This window comes from Monodon monoceros, unplaced genomic scaffold, assembly GCF_005190385.1.
Source record: "Monodon monoceros isolate NGI ecotype Baffin Bay Population unplaced genomic scaffold, NGI_Narwhal_1 Super_Scaffold_3, whole genome shotgun sequence".
Classification (NCBI taxonomy): domain Eukaryota; kingdom Metazoa; phylum Chordata; class Mammalia; order Artiodactyla; family Monodontidae; genus Monodon; species Monodon monoceros.
In genome coordinates, this window is record NW_021703780.1 from 60,187,521 (window position 1) to 60,206,613 (window position 19,093).

General features: G+C 42.9%; 1 protein-coding gene across 1 annotated transcript in view; it reads left to right on the forward strand.

Annotated features, from left to right (window-relative positions):
- The window catches only part of SCN11A (sodium voltage-gated channel alpha subunit 11), a 70,799-nt gene that overhangs the window by 28,800 nt on the left and 22,906 nt on the right, over nt 1-19,093 (forward strand). The window contains exons 13-19 of the mRNA XM_029243131.1: nt 3,670-3,855; nt 6,138-6,506; nt 8,113-8,544; nt 11,067-11,186; nt 11,947-12,061; nt 14,444-14,598; nt 17,864-18,037. Of these exons, the coding sequence (XP_029098964.1) occupies nt 3,670-3,855; nt 6,138-6,506; nt 8,113-8,544; nt 11,067-11,186; nt 11,947-12,061; nt 14,444-14,598; nt 17,864-18,037 (1,551 nt within the window). The remainder of the gene's footprint in view (nt 1-3,669; nt 3,856-6,137; nt 6,507-8,112; nt 8,545-11,066; nt 11,187-11,946; nt 12,062-14,443; nt 14,599-17,863; nt 18,038-19,093) is intronic.

Consider the following 19,093-nt stretch of genomic DNA (forward strand, 5'->3'; position numbering starts at 1 on the left):
GAAAATTAGTTTCCCAAATATCAGAAATAATAAGTAAGTACCTAGTGAATGTTCTACCCTAATTTGCTAATGAGTTAATTAGCTAAAAATCTTACCAGAATGTCTAGCCTTTTCTTCTTACAGTTTTATGTTAGTTTTCTAATTTAAAAAGCAATGTATGTTTTTTTAAATTTTAAAAATAAGTAACAATACAAAGGAGGGAAATACAAAGAACAAACTCATTTCCTATGGTCTTAGTAGCAAAGATGATCATTTTTAGCATTGCAGAGTATTTCCAGGCAGTATGTATGTATGTAGGTATTTTTAAATTTTCCTTTTTTTTACTTTGACAAGAACCCACAGTACGTATTGAATCAGGAGTTGGTCCACAGAGCTGCTTCCATGCATCAGGTTTAGGATGGTGTAGAACTGTAGACAGGTGCCTGTTACCCTTGGTTCCACATCCCATGCAGGAAGAGTAGGGAACTGCAGTATAAGAGCAGGTGGATCTCCTTACAGACAGTCTGCATTTAAGTTCCTTTTCCCATACCGCCTTTGGGAAGAAGTGCCCTGTGGGTGTGCATAGGTCAGATTAGATTCCATGTTGCACAAAAAAGCTAACACACACAATACCTTCTAACAGGCTGGCATCTTCTGGGCTCCAGGCCAGGGTGTTTAGCTCTCTCCTGTTGAGGTGTCCCAGAATGGCCCGACGGTTTAGTTTCACTTGGAGGCAGAATGCTGTGCCCTCAGGGCCACAGTCCCTATCTCGACAGAGTTAGCAGGACCCATCTTTCAGCATCTCCTGGTAGATGGAGTTATTGGATAAATTCCAGAGAATACTCAAAGAACCCAGAGTCATCCCCTTGGACAGGGCTTCTTAGTTGCAAAGGTGGTCTGTCCATCACTTCATCTGCTGGTCCAACTGTGGGAAATAGCCAAAGCCCGCCTCTCACATTTCCCACTGACCAGGTATCCTGGGTGCTGAGGTGAAGTTGCATTTTACAGTTGGAAGCTGGCAAATTAAGTGACATTCTTCTTCACTCTCTCCAGAGGCAAAAGGAACACAGGGACATTGTTGGTGTCTGAGAACACAGGCAGCAGCTGGACCCTGGATCCTGAAAATTGAAGAGAAACATGCAGAGCTGGTTATGTAGCCTGTGCATCTATTCCATGTGCCCCATTCCCTAGACATGCAAAAAAAGGGTCAGCCACCTCACCTCTTGTGCCCTCGTGATGGTGGTGCAGGGAGGCCTTGGAGCCCTGAGCTTGAAAGAACACATTCAGACCTCTCCTGTCTGATGGATGGACCAGGATTAAGCTGGCCTGTGGAGTTCTGTGGACTAGACTTAGAAATGGACTCTCTAGGCTTCAGAATTGCTTGAATCAAGCGAGTACATTGAGCTCCCAAGAAGTCATAACTAGCAATTGAATTGGATTGCAAAACCAATGGTCCCAAAGCATCTAGGGACGCTGTTGGGCTCAGACACCTAAAGCCTGAAGGAGACAGGAGGAGGAAGAGTGGGTCAAAAGGGGATGGAGATCAGTCCAGCACAATTAACTGGAATGCGCAACACTGCCTGCCTTTAGGCGCTGGTTATGGCACTGGGCAGGAATAGGCAGCAATGTTTAAAGGGAGAAGATAGGTATAAACTTTGATTTTTCTTTGCCACCCTTGATTTCTTTTTATTTGCCTATTCTGTGTTTATTTATGCCTATCCTTTTATTTTAACTTGTGTCATTTTATCTTAGGGATGTATTTTATAAATAGTAAGTCATTGAATTATTTATAAAAATAGATCACGTTGTACTTTTTAGTAAGGAAATTTAATCATTTAGGGGTTGTTTTTGCTGTTTCCAGAACTAAAGAGGAGAGTCTTATAACACAGCGGTCCCCAACCTTTTTTTTTTTTTTTTTTTAAGATGTTGGAGATAGGAGTTTATTAATTAATTAATTTATTTTTGCTGTGTTGGGTCTTCGTTTCTGTGCGAGGGCTTTCTCTAGTTGTGGCAAGCAGGGGCCACTCTTCATCGCAATGCACGGGCCTCTCACTATCGCGGCCTCTCTTGTTGCGGAGCACAGGCTCCAGACGTGCAGGCTCAGCAGTTGTGGCTCACGGGCCTCGTTGCTCTGCGGCATGTGGGATCCTCCCAGACCAGGGCTCGAACCCGTGTTCCCTGCATTAGCAGGCAGATTCTCAACCACTGTGCCACCAGGGAAGCCCCAGCGGTCCCCAACCTTTTTGGCACCAGGGACCGGTTTCGTGGAAGACAGGCTTTCCACGGACTGTGGAGCGGAGAGATGGTTCAGGTGGTAGTGCGAGCGATGGGGAGCGGTAGATGAAGCTTCGCTCGCTCGCCTGCCGCTCACCTCCTGCCTGGTTCCCAACAGGCCACAGACAGGTACTGGTCTGCGGCCCGGAGGTTGGGGACCCCTGTTAATACGGACATTTTAGGGGCTTCACTGGTGGTGCAGTGGTTGAGAGTCCGCCTGCCGATGCAGGGGACACGGGTTCGTGCCCCAGTCCGGGAAGATCCCACATGCTGCAGAGCGGCTGGGCCCGTGAGCCATGGCCACTGAGCCTGCGCGTCCGGAGCCTGTGCTCCGCAGTGGGAGAGGCCACAACAGTGAGAGGCCCGCGAACCGCAAAAAACAAAACAAAACAAAACAACAACAACAACAACAAAAAGGACATTTTAAAAGACTTTAACCCTTTTCATTTTACTGTATTATTTTCTTACTATTGTTTTTCTCATTTCTATTTAATGTGTGTGTGTGTGTGTGTGTGATAGAGAAAGTGCTATTTGCTGTGAAGGAGTGCTTTGCTTTATCTTCTGCAAAGAATAGAAGATAGATTTAGTTTTGAATTTGGCTACTAGGCTACATTTTGCAAATTTCTTAAGCCTGTATTATCTAATTGTTAAAAACAGAGAGTTATTTTCCCCTCAGAAAAGACATAGTTTAGTGCTTTTTAAGCTCTTGCCCCTCCTTTTAATTCTTTGATATTTTGTTCTGGAATGATGCACCCTGCATTCTAGTGAGTCTTTAGGATTATATTCTAACTCGCTAATCTTCCTTTCAACCATAACCAATCTAGGGTTTATCCTCTATATCAGGTTGCTCAAAGACATTTTTCTGTGCCTGGTAGTATTTTTCAGTTCTCTGCTCTGGGCCCTTTTAATTTTTTTTTTTTTTTTTTTTCTGATCAAGGTGTTGAGATTGAATGGTTAGGCGAACTCCTCCTGCATTCTGGTTTATGAACGATATTTATCTTTAGTTTTCAGAGCTGTTGTGTACTCCCCCCACTTCGGAGTTATGAGTATCTTAAAGAGAATTCAGAGGAGGAATTGCTTGACACTTCCTATTACTCTGCCATCTACCAAGAAGTCAATTTTGCTTTATTTTTTAACAGAATGGAAAATAATATTTATTCTCCATCCTGATGTCTCTTAGCTTGGTGACACTGGAGTGGAGGCCATGGAGGAGGGCAGAGAGAGGGGCAAAGGTAGAGTGAGGTTCATACTACAGTGTGATTTTTTGTGTGTGTGTGGATTGCAGGGCATATTGTATCAAGCATGAAAATACATTTTAGTTCTTTGTAACCTCTGTAATTCCATTGGACCATTCTTAAAAGTGTATCTCCAAGAAGAGGTAGCTTCCTTTTCTCATTTTTCTTTGTCTCGCTGTAGGTTTTCACTGGCATTTTCATGGCTGAAATGTGCCTAAAAATCATTGCGCTGGATCCCTACCACTACTTTCGTCGAGGCTGGAACATTTTTGACAGCATTGTTGCTCTTCTGAGTTTTGCAGAGGTGATAATAAATAGTATGTGTCCAGGAAAACAAAGTTGTATATCACTTCGTTCCTTAAGAGTGGTAAGGCACTTTCTTTCCTTCTTTTTTTTTTTAAGGGGCTGTCAGGATGATAATCCAATTTAACCAGCTCTTTATTTATTTATTTGGTTGCACCGGGTCTTAGTTGTGGCAGACGGGCTCCTTAGTTGCAGCAGGCAGGCTCCTTAGTTGTGGCACTTGAACTCTTAGTTGTGGCATGTATGTGGGATCTAGTTCCCTGACCAGGGATCGAACCTGGGCCCCCTGCATTGGGAGCGCAGAGTCTTATCCACTGCTCCACCAGGGAAGCCCTATACTGAATAACTTATCTGACAGGATTGAAGAGTCTTGAGTGAGTTCAGTAGCTAGTTTGGATTAAACTTTACCATCTTACCATAACCTGAGAACCAAAACTGCACTCCTCCTCCCACCCAGGTCTTTAATACCTTTGTGAGTCCCAAGGCGTCTTCTCTCAGGTGAACCCCTACTTTCCTCCGTCTCCCTCCACAAGATGATCCTTCAGGCAACCAGATGCAAAATTGTGTCTCCTGGTATCAGGACTCTGCTCCTTGCTTCGTGTACAACCCCTCCAATGATCTCTTCCCCCACAGAGCTCTGAGCCAGGCATCCTCACAGCTGGGCTCACCAAGTGGGTGTAGACTACAGAGCCCAGGACGGGGGTCAGGTGCTGCCTGCAGGTGTTATCTCACAGGGTCCCTCCTCATTGCTGCCAGTACCACATTCCTTTTCTGTAGTCTTTGCCCTCCATTCACGAACCATTGGAGGCATCCTGGCAACCTTTGCCAAGCACCTGATATGTACATGAGGGAAGGTTCAAAGGTGAGGAAAACACTGCCTACAAGGAGTTTGCAGTCTAGGGAAAATACAAGACAGGCCCAGAAATGACCATGAGGTAAAGTGGAGTGTGACAGACCCCACAAGAGGTATGGACAGAAATCACAGAGAAATCACATGTGGGAGGGTAATAGGGAAACCACAAAAGGTGACCTCTTGTCCCCTTTCAGAGATTTACTTTTTTTTTGGCATGGATAGGATTTCTAAGCCTGTAGAATAAGACATTTGATTCAGTTACTTAAGCATACATTTTATACTTGGCATATGTTAGAAAATCACACTGCTTAAAGTCAGGCGTTATTAGGCTGCTCCCTAAAGTTTTATTGGTGCTTGGGTGAGCAAAATTACATTTGCTTTACTATTGTTTAGGCTTATTACAGCCATGCTATGAGGCAAGGAGCTCTGTGGCATTGCCTGTGGATAAGAACAGAACCACAGTTTCTCCCTGAGATGCCCTCAGCTCCCCTCTAAGTAGACAGTTGTGGTCCTTCTCTTGTGATATAAGATTTACTGATCTGCAGTATCTCCCCACCCCCCAAATAGTTGACACTTAACAGGGTTGTACTTTGGAGTGAAACCACTGGTTTACATTGAAAGTTAATATAAGAAATAATCTATGAAACTAGTTGCTGTGTTTTTTCTAGGGTTATTGTCTCCTATAAGGTCTGTAAGTTTCCATGGAGAAAATTTCTCGTGGAAAAAGAGAGTGTGTCTTGACTGGCTGATTGCCTTTTCTCTCCTAGGTACAAAACATCATGTTACTCTTGTCATCCTTAGGAAGTTTAGATTCAAACTTGTGACCTCAAATATATAATACAGGAGTTAGCAAACTTTATCTGTAAAAGGCCAGACGGTAAATATTTTCAGCCTTACAGGCCATATGGTTTCTGTCGAAACCAGTCAGCTTTGCTATCGTAGTACAAAAGTAGCTGTAGACAGTAGAGAACGCGTGTGTGTGGCTGTGTTCCAATAAAACTTTATTTATGGACATGGAAATTTGAACTTCATGCAATTTTCACGTGTAATGAAATATTTAAAAAAATTATTTCCAACCATTTAAAGATGTAAAAAACATTCTTACCTCTTAGGCCATATAAAAGCAGGCAATGGGATGGATTTGGCCCTGGGGCCAAAGTTTTTGACCCTTGGTATATTATATAGGGTTCCAATACATTCATTATATTTAATAAACATGTATGCTCAATTCCACCATCATGATCCCAAAGTCTTTATCATTTAAAATCTTAGACCAAAATATTCCATTTTTAAAACAAAAAGTAGATACAGGTGAATATTAGATTGGGACATGGAGTTGGTGACCATGTTTAGGATGGATCTGGCTTTGAAAAGATTTTTGAAAGTTATAAATGCTGTGGTTTGGGAACATGCCATTTAAATTATAGCTGAGCAGATGGAATTTGTTCTTAACTGGCTTTTCTTCCATTTTTGTTTATTGTCTGTTTTTACAGCTGAGGGTCTTCAAGTTAGCCAAATCCTGGCCAACTTTAAACACACTGCTTAAGATAATTGGCCATTCCGTTGGAGCCCTTGGAAACCTGACTGTGGTCTTGGCCATTGTGGTCTTTATTTTCTCAGTAGTTGGCATGCAGCTTTTTGGCTCTAAATTCAATTGCATAAAGAGTAATTCAAAGTCCCATGACCCTGCAGTCCCATGTTTACGACGCTGGCACATGGGGGATTTCTACCACTCCTTTCTGGTGGTATTCCGCATCCTCTGTGGGGAATGGATCGAAAACATGTGGGAATGTATGCAAGAAGCTAACCAAGCACTGTGCATTATTGTGTTTCTGTTGATCATGGTGATAGGAAAACTCGTGGTGAGTGTCTTAGTTTTGTTGTTGTTGTCATTGTATTAAATACATGGACTAAACAAATGCATTGGCTTCTTTTGTAACACTTCACTAGTGAAAATTGTTACTCTAAGTATAGTATTATAAATGTAATGTTATATAATATTTTAAAATCTGCATTTGAATTTTGTTTGAAGACAGTACGGTAAGCATGAAAGAAAACCTTGTCACGTAGTGCTCATAAAGATGTCCCAGTGTCTATCCTACTCCAGGTGGTTATTCAGATCACCATTGATTGGCCGAGGTAGGGGTTTTTGACTTAATTTGTTCAATAGATGTAAAGAGATGTCCACTGAGGAAGGTTTCTTGTTGTTTAAAAGAAGAAGAAGGAGGAGAAGGAAGAGGAGGAGGAGGAGGAAGGAGGGATGAGGGAAAAAAAGTAGTCCTTTTTCTTCCTCTGGACCTTTTATGACCGTGACTCTTGGTAGAACTGCAAACACTATACAACCATGAGAAGAACTAAACTAAGACAAAGTAAGCACTGAGGAAGATAGAGGGAAGGTGGGACAAACCTATTGTCGGGTCATAATTGGTCCCCTGTTTAAAACGTTTCAAATATCTTGTCATGTGACATTTTCTTACTGTGTAAGCTGCCCTGAGTCTGTTACTTGCAGCTGGAAACATGGCTATTTATGGAGAGGCTAATTAGGTGTACACCAGTGAGGGTATGAAGAGACAGGAGACAGACAGGGATACCTGAGCATAAGTTCTTCAGAACTGAGTTGGGGCTATCATGCAAATATAATTAACAATCCACATAGAAATAAAATTAACTCTCCTAAATACCTAATAAGTGATGTTGATAGACAGTAAGAGATACGAAAGATCAGAAGGGCAGGGTATCACCCAAGGGAGTGGGAAGGGAGCACTAAGAAAGGCTTTGTGGGAGACACAGTACTTGAGAAGGGCACTTAAGAGGCAAAGAGGACTTAGCAAATAGAGGAGAGCTTGAGCAAATATTCGGACCTGGGAATTCTCCTGGTGAAGCTGAGGAAGAGTGACTAGACCCGTTAACACCCACAAGACACTTCTCCCAGAGAGCTGTATATGTTTGAGCTGGCGAGAGCCACAAACAAAAGAGATTAAAAAAAGCCTGCACAAGTATACCATCTCTCAAATTGTGCAGACAGGAGAGGACCTCCTAGCACAGCAGTCTTAGACATCAGACCCATATCCCTGTGGGCAATTCCAGAAAAAGTCCAACCTCATGATTCTGGCTGATCCCCAAGGAATATCCACTTTTGATTTTGCCACATGGTTTCGCCATTCAGCCTTACCCTGGCCAGGGTCTACAATACGTGCTGCTTACACACAGACAGACTGGATATGTCTGTCTGCACCCTTTAACTTCAGTTTTTCTTTGGTCTTATCTTGATGTCCCTATTACTTCGTCAATCTTCTCTCCTTTTATTTATTTTACAGATGAACTTTCTTGGGAGGCAGAAGGACATAGAACTCTCATTTGATTTTGTTTTGGGTCTTGGGGAAAAGTTGTTGTGGAAACCTACTGTGTTCTTTCCTTTGCTAAATTTTTCATTCTCCTTATGTCCCCCCTCCCTTTGCCCCTTCCCAGGTACTCAACCTCTTCATTGCCTTGCTGCTCAATTCCTTCAGCAATGAGGAGAGAGATGGACACTTGGAAGGAGAGGTCAGGAAAACCAAAGTCCAGTTAGCCCTGGACCGGTTCTGCCGGGCGTTTTGTTTTGTCATATATACTCTTGAGCATTTTTGTACCAAGTGGTGCAGGAGACAACATTTACCAAAGGAAAAAGAGGTGACAGAAGGCCCTGAGGCAGAGAGCAAAGGTGTCATTCGCCTGGTCACAGAGATGAGAAAGGGCCCAGAGACCTGGGAGGAGTTTGGTGTACTGACTTCCGCACCAAAGACCTTGAGTGTCGGGCATGACCGGACTTGGTTGGCCCCACTAGCAGAGGAAGAAGATGATGCTGAATCCCCTCGTGAAGATAAGGCACAGCCTATCACACAACCTGAGGCTGGAAAACAGGTATGAAGGTTCACACGTAGACTTAGAGGTTGTACAAAGCTAGAGTTGCCATAGGCCACTGGTTGCCTGCCCTGTTCTGAGCACTATGTAGAGATGATAAGGGTATAAAATGTGGCAGCTGCACATCCGGGGCTGGTTCTGATCATGGTCCTGCACATGTGGCACAGGTGGGTGGTGTCAGAGGAGTTCAGAGGGGAACACAATCAGAGTGGGCTGGGGCAACAGGGGAATCAAGTGCCTTTGGTTTAGCCCTAAAAGAAGAAGTATAGAGTTTGAATTAGCTGAAAGGTGAGAAAGGGAGTGTGGAAGGTGAAGTGAGTAGCACAAAAGGAGATTTTGTTTCTTATGTATTGCCTACCACCCTGGGAAGGATCACTTAGCCATAGCCGCTACCCCTGGTACTCAGAGGGGCAGTAGTCTCTCATCTCTCAGCCTCCCTCTTCCTTCATGGAACCTCTGCCCTGCAAACTAGCTGGAGTAAGGGTGATCAGGGCCCCAGTATTCTCAAACTTTTGAACCTGGAATAGAGTCTGTGTCCTATGAGTAGAAACTGAATTGAAAAAGGAAATCCAACTTCTTGGCCACATTCACCAGAAATTTAGCCTCTTCAACTCAGAGTTGGAGGAGATGAGAAAAGTTGGTAACCTGCACCTTCTGGTGAGATACATATCTCTTGATTGGGAGCTGAGGGTAAAGGGAGCCCCATCTTCTTGGTCACATCTGCCTAGAGTGGCGCTTCTGTCAAACTGAGCTGGGGGTGGGAAGGAAGAGAGCAGATCATGGCTCAAGTGACATAGACTCCTGCTGTTATTACTGAAATGTGTAGTTTTTTTAGTAAATATTTCTTCATTTGCTGTATGCCCTTAGGACAATTTCCAGAAACTTAAATGATTTTTTACGAATATTTTCCACCACTTATGTTAATTTTCCTGTGGAGCATGTCTGCAGAGCTTCTTACTTTACTATCCAGGAAGCGAAATTCTGTATATCTTTTTTAAATTAAATTCTAAACTTGTTAATTTTAATGATGCTTTCAGATTACTATACTAATTTCACTTTTTTCTCAAATAAATTCACCTCCCTGTAGCTAATTTTTGAGGGATACTGGTTTTATGTTTGTCTCCTCATACATTTTGGAGTGTGAATTTGAAAACTCATCTTTGTGGGAGGATCTGTCCCCCTCTTTGCAGTCTGAGTTCTGTGGTATCTTTAATCGACCCTCCTAGAGGATCCATTTCAGAACTAAGTCTTGTATTGCCAACTTGGGATTCTTGTCTAATAGTGATACTAGGCATTTTGCAGATCCAGTCACTGAACCAGTGGCTCCCTTTGCCCGGGTCTTGTTTCTGAGGCTGTGCTTCCTCCTTCCTCTCTAGGTTTGCAGCTTTGTATAATTGTAATCCCAAGCATTGGCCACAGCTTCTTTTATTTATTTATTTATTTTTAACATCTTTATTGGAGTATAATTACTTTACAATGGTGTGTTAGTTTCTGCTTTATAACAAAGTGAATCAGCTATACATATACATATATCCCCGTATCTCTTCCCTCTTGCGTCTCCCTCTCTCCCACCCTCCCTATCCCACCCCTCTAGGTCGTCACAAAACCACAGCTTCTTTTGACTTTCTCTCTTAAGTGCAAGAACTTCAACCCAGCCCATAGTTTCAAGCTTTGGACATAACTGTGGTTTCCTTCCTCTCACGGGGCACTTTTATTCACCATTACCTGCTACATGCTTTAAATTGTTATTACTTTATATTTTTGTTCTGTGTCTGGTCCATAGATAATGTGTACCTGTTTATTGTGTGTATATGTTCAAAGGGGAAAAGTGTTCTTAAATCATGACCTTACAGTGTCAGATTCACAGGAACCCTCACATAGATTTTAGGATGAAACCTTCACTTAAGGTGTGACTTTGCATATATCCTTCTTGGATTTAGCTGCAGGTCATAAGACAAAATTTAGTTTTTATTTTTATGTTGTGATATATTTTCATATTTTCTTTATGTCTTTCAGTTACCTATTTTGCTAAGCCAACCCTCTGTACCCCACAGAGTAAAATATTATTTTCCAAGTTATTCTTCTAATATTTTTATACATCTATTTTTACATCAGAATATCAAATGATTATGGATTTTAATTTTTACTGTATTCTGACATTGTAATATTTTTTCAGGCATAACTAATTATGCCAGTACCATTTATTAAACAATTTATTATTTTGCCATTGAATTGAAAGGCTACAGTAAGTTTCACCTCTTAATTATTTGGTGAATTTTGTATCCAAACCATATTGTTTTGATTACATTACTTATGAGTAAGTTTTGTTATCTGTTTCCTATAGTAGTGTTCCAGAATTATTTTATGTTGACTTTTTCCAGGATCAGTTTTCAAAAGTAAAGCGAAAAATGTTAATAATGTAATAATTTTCATGACAAACAGAAAACCAAATAGAATTCAAACTTGTTTCATCTCAAGTGAGATGTCCAGGAGGAATATTAATTCTACTTGGGGTTTCTCAGTGTCAGGCCAGTGAACTCCATCAGAAGACCAAGGAGCTCACCAGTCCAGGAGCTCAGATTGTGGAAATGGACATATTCTCTGAAGGTGATCCTTATCTGTCGGTACAGAATCCCCGAAAGGTAATTTTCCCAGGGTGTTCCCAGAAGAAACATGGCTCATCCATACACCTTCTCCGAGATAGCCGCTGTGGAAAAATGTCAAGATTAGTGCAAGGCAAACTGCCAGAATTAGATCTTAAGCAAAGGTCTAGGCCAGGGTTTCTCAACCTCTCCACTATGACATTTGGGACAGCATAATTCTGTGTTATGTGGACTATTCTGTGTATTGTAGGGTGTTCAGCAGTACTCTGGCCTCTACCCACTAGATGCCCATAGCATCCCCCCATTTAAAAATAAAAAATGTCTTTAGACATTGACAAAATGTCTCCTAAAGGGTAAAATCAATGACATTGACAAAATGTCTACTGGAGGGTAAAATCAACGAGAAACACTGTTCTAGGCCTATTATTCTGGGAGTTGAGGTAGCTGACAGTTTCAGTCTCAGTAAAGTAGCATCCTTCTCATCACCTGGCTTCCATATTTGGGGTTAGTCAGCAGATCAGGTAAGATTTGGAGGGAGGAAGAGGTTGAGGCACTGTGTCTTCATGTGCCTTATCTTTCATCAACCAAGCGAGAGCAGTTAGAGAATTCTTTCCTGAAGTCAGGGCTGGTCAGAACATTTAGGAAAGAACGCAACAAGAGGTATACTTTCTAGACACCCCTCATACCTTTGCCTAGCTAATTTCATGCATAAAAAGTCATAAAATAAGGTATTAGGTATTAACCATGGTGACAGAGGGTGTTGGAAAGTGATTCCCCCTTTCTTTGTTCTGATGTACAGAAGTCTGATGCTACGAGTGTGCTCTCAGAATGTAGCACCACTGGTCCACAGGATCCCTTTAGGCGGGTACTTGAAATGTTTCCCAAAAAGGAACCAGAGAGATGTTTGCCCAAAGGTAAGTGGCAGTATTCCTACATTCAGTTCATGGAATTTTTGGATGGGATTCTGTTATTTTTTGAAGATCTATGGTTTTGATAGATGCCTTCTTTCTGCTTCTACTGGAGACAAAAGTGAAGCGTCTTCCCTGGATTCTTGGGACCATTTCAGGAAATTCTTTTTTTTTTTTTTTTTTTGCGGCACACGGGCCTCTCACTGTTGTGGCCTCTCTCGTTGTGGAGCACAGGCTCCGGACGCGCAGGCTCAGCGGCCATGGCTCACGGGCCTAGACGCTCCGCGGCATGTGGGATCTTCCCGGACCGGGGCACGGACCTGTGTCCCCTGCATCGGCAGGCGGACTCTCAACCACTGCGCCACCAGGGAAGCCCTCAGGAAATTCTTGATTTAGGTGGGGTCAACTTGTACAGCCCAAGTACCAGGGCAGAAAATCTAGAAAACTTTCCCAGAAAGCCCACTGGGCCAGTATTTTTGCCACTTGGTAGAGTTCCCAGTACATCAATTGTCAGGATGTACTAGAGGTCATAGACCAAGAGAACTTGACCATAAGTCTGGGGTTGACTAGAGCCCTTGCCAGGCCCTCAACTCATCTCTCAAGATTTTTCTCTGGGAGCAAGGGTCCAAGATAGTGGCATAGGAAGTCCCTGAGCTCACCTCCTTCCATGGACACACCAACTGTACACCTACTTATAGAGCAGTTCCTCCTGAAAAAGACCTGAGGGTTGATTGAACAGCTACTGCACATAGAAAGACCACATAGAAACAGGTAGGAAAGACGGAGACATGGTATCCATGGGAATCCCACCCCAACTTAGTGACCTACAGTAGGAAGGAATATGGCTACGGGGCCAGAGCACAGACTCACCTACCTTGGGATGCAGCAAGAAAACAGCAGTTTAAAGGGCATCTAGACTATACTGGAAGGAAATCCATGTACTAACCCTAGAGCTTCTCCCAAATGAGCAGGGAAGTACTGGAGCCCTCTGTGGGGTCAGAGGCACCAGACAGCGCCTTTGTTTGAGTTACCCCTGTAACTCGCCCTAGCCCTCACTCACTCCAGCTCTAGCTACCCCACCAAGACAGCCTTGGCCTCAGCACTCCCCAGGGACTGACTCCAGCCCAAGCCCTCTCTAACCCCAGCTGCCCCGCCTGGGTGGACTTAGGAGGAGTGCTCCCCAGAGATTGCCCCTGGCAAGCTCCAGCCCCAGTTGCCCTGCTAAAGCTGCCAGGTGCAAGCCATCTACACAGGATACTCACACACGAGTCCACTCCTTCGAGACCAAGATAGGTAGCTGTTTAACCTAGTTCATAGAAACAAAAACTGAAAGTCATAATGAGGAGATAGAGAAATGTATTCCAAATGAAAGAGCAAAATAAAACCCCAGGAAAAACCCTAAAGAAACAGAGGTAAGTAATTGACCTAATAAAGAATTCAAAGAGATGATCATAAGAATTCTGACCAAACTAGGGAGGAAAGTGAACTTCATCCCAGTAAGAACTTCAACGAAGACTTAGAAAATGTAGGAAAGAATTGAATAATACAATAATAATACAATCCACACCAAGACACATTATAATTAAAATGTCAAAAATTTGAATCTATTGTGCCATTCCCTTTGCTCTGTAAAGTTTCTGCTGAAAAATCATCTGACAGTCTTATGGAGGTTCTCTTGTGTAAAGCTAGTTCTTTTTCTCTTGCTGCTTTTAAGAGTCTCTCTTTATCTTTAATTTTTTGACATTTTAATTATAATGTATCTTGGCATGGATCTCTTTGGGTTCATCTTGTTTGGGAACCTCTGTGTTCCCAATCTCCGAACTTGGATGTCTGTTTCCTTCCCCAGGTTAGGGAAGTTTTCAGCCATTATTTCTTCAAATAAGTCTTTTGTCCCTTTTCTCCTTCTGAGGCCCCTGTAATGCTAATGTTAGTATGCTTGATGTTGTCTCAGGGATCCCTTAAACTCTTCACATTTAAAAAAATTCTTCTTTTTGCTGTTCTGATTGGGTGATTTCCACTCCCCTGTCTTCCGGATCACTGATTTCATTCTTCTGCATCCTCTAATCTGTTAATTCCCTCCAGTGCATTTTTCATTTTAGTTATTGTATTCTTCATTTCTGATTGGTTCTTTTTTATATTTCCTATAGTGCTATATCTTTGTTGAATTTCTCACTGAGTCAGAACTAGCACATTATGACTCCTTTTCTGCTCTGTTGGCCAAATGTTGTCACATGGCTGAGCCCAGATTCAAGGGGTTGGAAAAAGACTCCACCTCTTTAGTTGGAGGATTTTCAAAGTCACATGGTGTGTACAAGGAGGGGTGAAGAGTTGGGCTATTAATGCACATGTATTATAGACACTAATGATAGTGATGCTAATTCCTTGCAGGCCTGGATTACTGTTCTCCATGCTGTACTATGGACAAGAGGAAGTCCCCCTGGATCATTTGGTGGAACCTGCGGAAAACCTGCTACCAAATAGTGAAACACAGCTGGTTTGAGAGCTTTATTATCTTTGTGATTCTGCTGAGCAGTGGGGCACTGGTAAATTATCATGGTCTTGTTGGGGACATTGGGGATCAAGGCAGCTGGGTGGCTTCATTCTGACTTGGCCCCTCATGGGGCTGTGAATGTGGGGAGACCAAGAAGAAGTGGGATCTCTGCTGTTGTATCCCCTTAGGGGACAGGGTTTTGCACAAGTTCTGGAGGAATGCTACAACTGGGAAATCCCCAAGCCGAAGATGCTTTACCTGTGGGAAGGATGACCCAAATTGGCACTTTTTCTTTTTCTTCCTTCCTTCCTTCCTTCCTTCCTTCCTTCCTTCCTCCCTTCCTTCCTTCCTCCCTCCCTCCCTCCCTCCCTCCCTCCCTCCCTCCCTCCCTCCCTCCCTTCCTTCCTTCCTTCCCCCCCCCTTTCCTACCAGGGATTGAACCCATGCACCCTGCAATGGAAGTGTGTAGTCTTAACCATTGGACCGTCAGGGAAGTCCCCAAATAGGCACTTTAAAGTGGCTATTGGAGTCTTGCCCTTGGCTCCAAGTCTGTCCATCATTCATGGAGGATTTCTAGACATTTTCACTGTATCCTACACGTTTCCTCCTCTAGACGGCAATGCTCCTATTCTCTTTTTTTCTGAAGACCATAGTGCTGCTTTCTAAAAGGTAAAACATTAGGAGGAGAAGTCAACAGGGACCAGATTAGGATATAAGTTACCTTGGTATTTTTCACCACTCATGATCCCTTGAGAGGAGAAACAAAGAGATACCACTTTATGTGTATGACAGATCCTTCTAAATTGAGGTATGGTGTGATTTCCAGTGAGGTTTGGAAATAACTAAATCCATCAGCCTCCCTAGCCATATAGTCATAAATTCCTTTCTGCTCTCTCTTCTCACCTTGTAGTCCATCTTTCCTCCTCTGCACATATATCCTCACCTTGGGCAACAGTATGTTCTCTCTTATCACCTACATGTTTCTCTCTCTCCCTCCCATTATGTTCTGTGTCTCCTCTTAAAATGGCCATAATATAAAACTAAATTCTCTTATTATTTGTCATGTCAAGTGAATGGAGTACTGAGCTATCCCTTATGGATTTAGAGTCACAGAACATTTCACAAGTTGCTAGGAGGGACAAGGACATGTCTTGTTCCTACACTCCTGCCTTCCTGGTTAGTGCTTTACACCTGTGTAATCTCTAGGTGAAAGGAGAAGAGCACACATGGGGGCCCACCAGAGCCTGTGATCAACAGACGTCCCCATTTACCTGCTTACTGCAATATAAATCGTCCCTGAAACAAAAAAGAAAATTTCCCTAAGACCATCCCAGAGAACTCCCTTGATTAATTTTTATCGCTCACCCTGTAGGGTTCCCTGTAATCTTCTGGTGATTACATCTCACCAGCTGTCTACACTTCCAAAAGACAGTGTTCTTGCATTTATTCCACAAATGGTCATTGTTGTCTGCCACGCCCTGTGTTAGTCAGTAGAAAAGCAGTGGTGTTGTCACAAGGTCACAGACACACACCCCATGCACCGTGTGAGAAAACTTATAATCAGAAAAGTAGCAGAGGGCACACAATCCTCCTAGTTCTCATCTGCCTTCAGATGAGGCAAGCGTAGGCTGGGCAGCGTGATACTGAGCACACAATGCAGAGGGTTCCAGGAGAGGGACCCAGGCCCTGTTTCACTACACGTATTTATAGAGAAATGGAGACAAGAAGCATCTAGTCCCTCACCACCGTATGTGGCATATGAACCAGCAGCCTCATATCACCTGGCAGCTTATTAAAAATGCAGAGTCTTGGGCCCACCCCAGACCGGCTGAATCAGAACCTAAGTGATTTGGGGCTCATTAGAGTTCGAGAAGCTCTGATTTGGGCAACTACTTAATAATGGGAGCTTCCTGGATTAGGAAATGGCCTAGTTGTATTATGGGAGCTTCCAAAGCTCAGTTGCTGATATCAGCCTGCTCTTCCATTGGGCAAACTCAGACCTGCTGAGCCAGCTTGTTGCTAAGTTTTCAAAATGAGAGAGGAAATGAGCTTCCAACACCACTCAGATATGTCTCTCCTCAAGAGGCAAACAGACAATCCCTGACCTTCAGGAGCTTGGAGGCTAGTAGCGAAGACAGATGGAGTCCAGAAAATTATAGACCAGGGCCATAGTGATACAGTCAGAGAAGCAGTGGGTGACATGGGGCCATGTAGGATGGCACTAACCTATTCCTGTGGAAGAAGGACAGTTTCCTATAGAAGATATAAGCTAAGCTGAGATCTTAAATGCTGACCAGGAGCCAGTGCGGCAGAGGAGGAGATGAAGGGCCTTCTTCAGTCAAAAGCCCACTTGGGGGTTGGAAGTGAGACTGTTTTATTCTTTATTCTTTTTCCCTAGGGTTGTGGGACTGTGGGATTACCTTAGTCCCTGAGAGCAGGGCTGATTTCTTTCTTGCCTTCATTTGGCATTGCCTGCCAAATGACTTGGCAGGTTTAGTACCTCTTCTCCCTTTTCTTTCATCCTCATTAACACTGTAAAGACCAAAAGGACAGCTTATACCCTAGTAATATAGACCCTGAAGAGTCACACGCACACATACTTCAGGTGAAGGAAGTTTGGATGTAGCATGGAAAAGCATCTCTCCAAAAGCTTGGATATCTAATTTTCATAAATCACACTTAATGAAATTTAATATTCAAAGTAATTTACATTGGGAGCTCTAGCCCACTGCTTCCCAAACTTTTGCAAATCATGGTTCACATACAAAATGATCACATCTGTAGGGAACACTGGGGTAACGGCTAATGCTGTTTGTGGTGGAAGATGACGAGCCTCAGGGTTGGCAGGATCCAGAGTGTGGGCTAAGGTATTTGGACTTGATGTTATAAGCAACAAAGAGCCACTGAAATAGAGCCATCCAGGTAACTAGGGGGATGAGAGAGATGGTGTATGCCACTGGGAGGTTCTGGAAAAGTTGGCAAGATAGTGTTGGCAAGAGTTGAAAGGATTAGGAAGACCAGGAAATAATGTGGTGAAGATTTTTTTTTTTTTAAGATTTTTAAAAAAAATATTCCAGGAGCCAGTGTTGAGAGCCTGGGGAACTATAGTGGCAACAGAAATCTAGAAATAGGATTTTCCTTCTTCTGGTTTTACTTACTCAAGGAATTTTTTCTATTGGAAAAGTTCAGCCTTAATACCTTTTGTACAAAACCTTGTCACCAAGAGAGGTACTAGTTTATTCAAGTAAGGAAGAAAAATAAAAGGTACAGTCAGCAAAGAGTTCAACTTGGCCTATGGATGTGCTTTATCATTTCAGGTATTTGAAGATATTTACCTTGGTACACAACCCAAAATCCAAACAATACTTAATTGTACTGACAGTATTTTCACATACATTTTTATCTTGGAGATGGGTCTGAAATGGGTGGCCTTTGGATTTAGGAAGTATTTCACCAGTGCCTGGTGCTGGCTCGATTTCATCATTGTGATTGTAAGTTTACCATCTCTGTGTCCCATGCTGGTGGGGGTTGAGGGGTGGATGGGTAGGGGTGGAGGAGGGGATCACATGGGAGCTGCTTTTCCTGTGTGCCTTATATGAGTGCCTCTCCAAAATATTTTTCTTCACATTCATCCATCAGCAGTCCAGCCTTTCCTTGTTCCCATTCCTCATACGCTGCATCTCATACGCTCACCACCTCAACCCTTTCCATGATAGTACTCATTCACTTCTCTCCATAAGCACTGCTTATGTCTGATGTAAATCTAGGATAACTTTGCATATTCTCTACTTTTATTTCTCCTTCCAACTTTTCATTTCTTTTCAAAACTTCTCAAAGCAGGTCAGCAGCGAGCAGATTAGACTGGTCTCCATCTTGATTGTCAAGCAACAAAGAGGATTATTCACATACATTTTTTCATTTAATCTGAACAACAATGTTCCAAGTTAAGCAGACCTATATATCACCTACCACATTACAGACAAGGAAACCTGAAGCTCAGAGGGTTAGCAATTTGTTTCAGGTGAAATTGGAATTCACACTTTGGTCTGTATGATGCTAAGGCCAGTAGTAGTAATAGTAGATCACATTTTTTGCCATATGCCTCATATGCATTCTATCTTTTAGTTATCACAGCCTTTCCGTGTGGTAGTTATTGTTATTTTTCCCAGATACAAAGGAGTAAACTAAGTCATAGAGAGGCTAAGAAACATGTTCAAGGTTGCCCAGCTAGAAGTGACGGAGGTGAGACTCAAACCTAGTAAGCCTCACTCCAAAGCCCTTGATTTTAACATCTGTCTATATCCTTGCTACCATGACCTAATTTGTGAGACTTTGTCCCTGCTATCTAAGGAAGTAGATATGACAAATGCATAGCATAAGCTGTGTGGTCAGCACACCACACTGAAGAGCCATAGTTTTGTTGGTGGGCACAAATAAGCCGTGTGGTTCAGGAATTTCAGAAAAGCATCAGTGCCATTGGAGCTCCAACACAAGCAACCCCATGATCATCATGTCGATCCCTATGAGTTTCCAGAATGCTAATCACT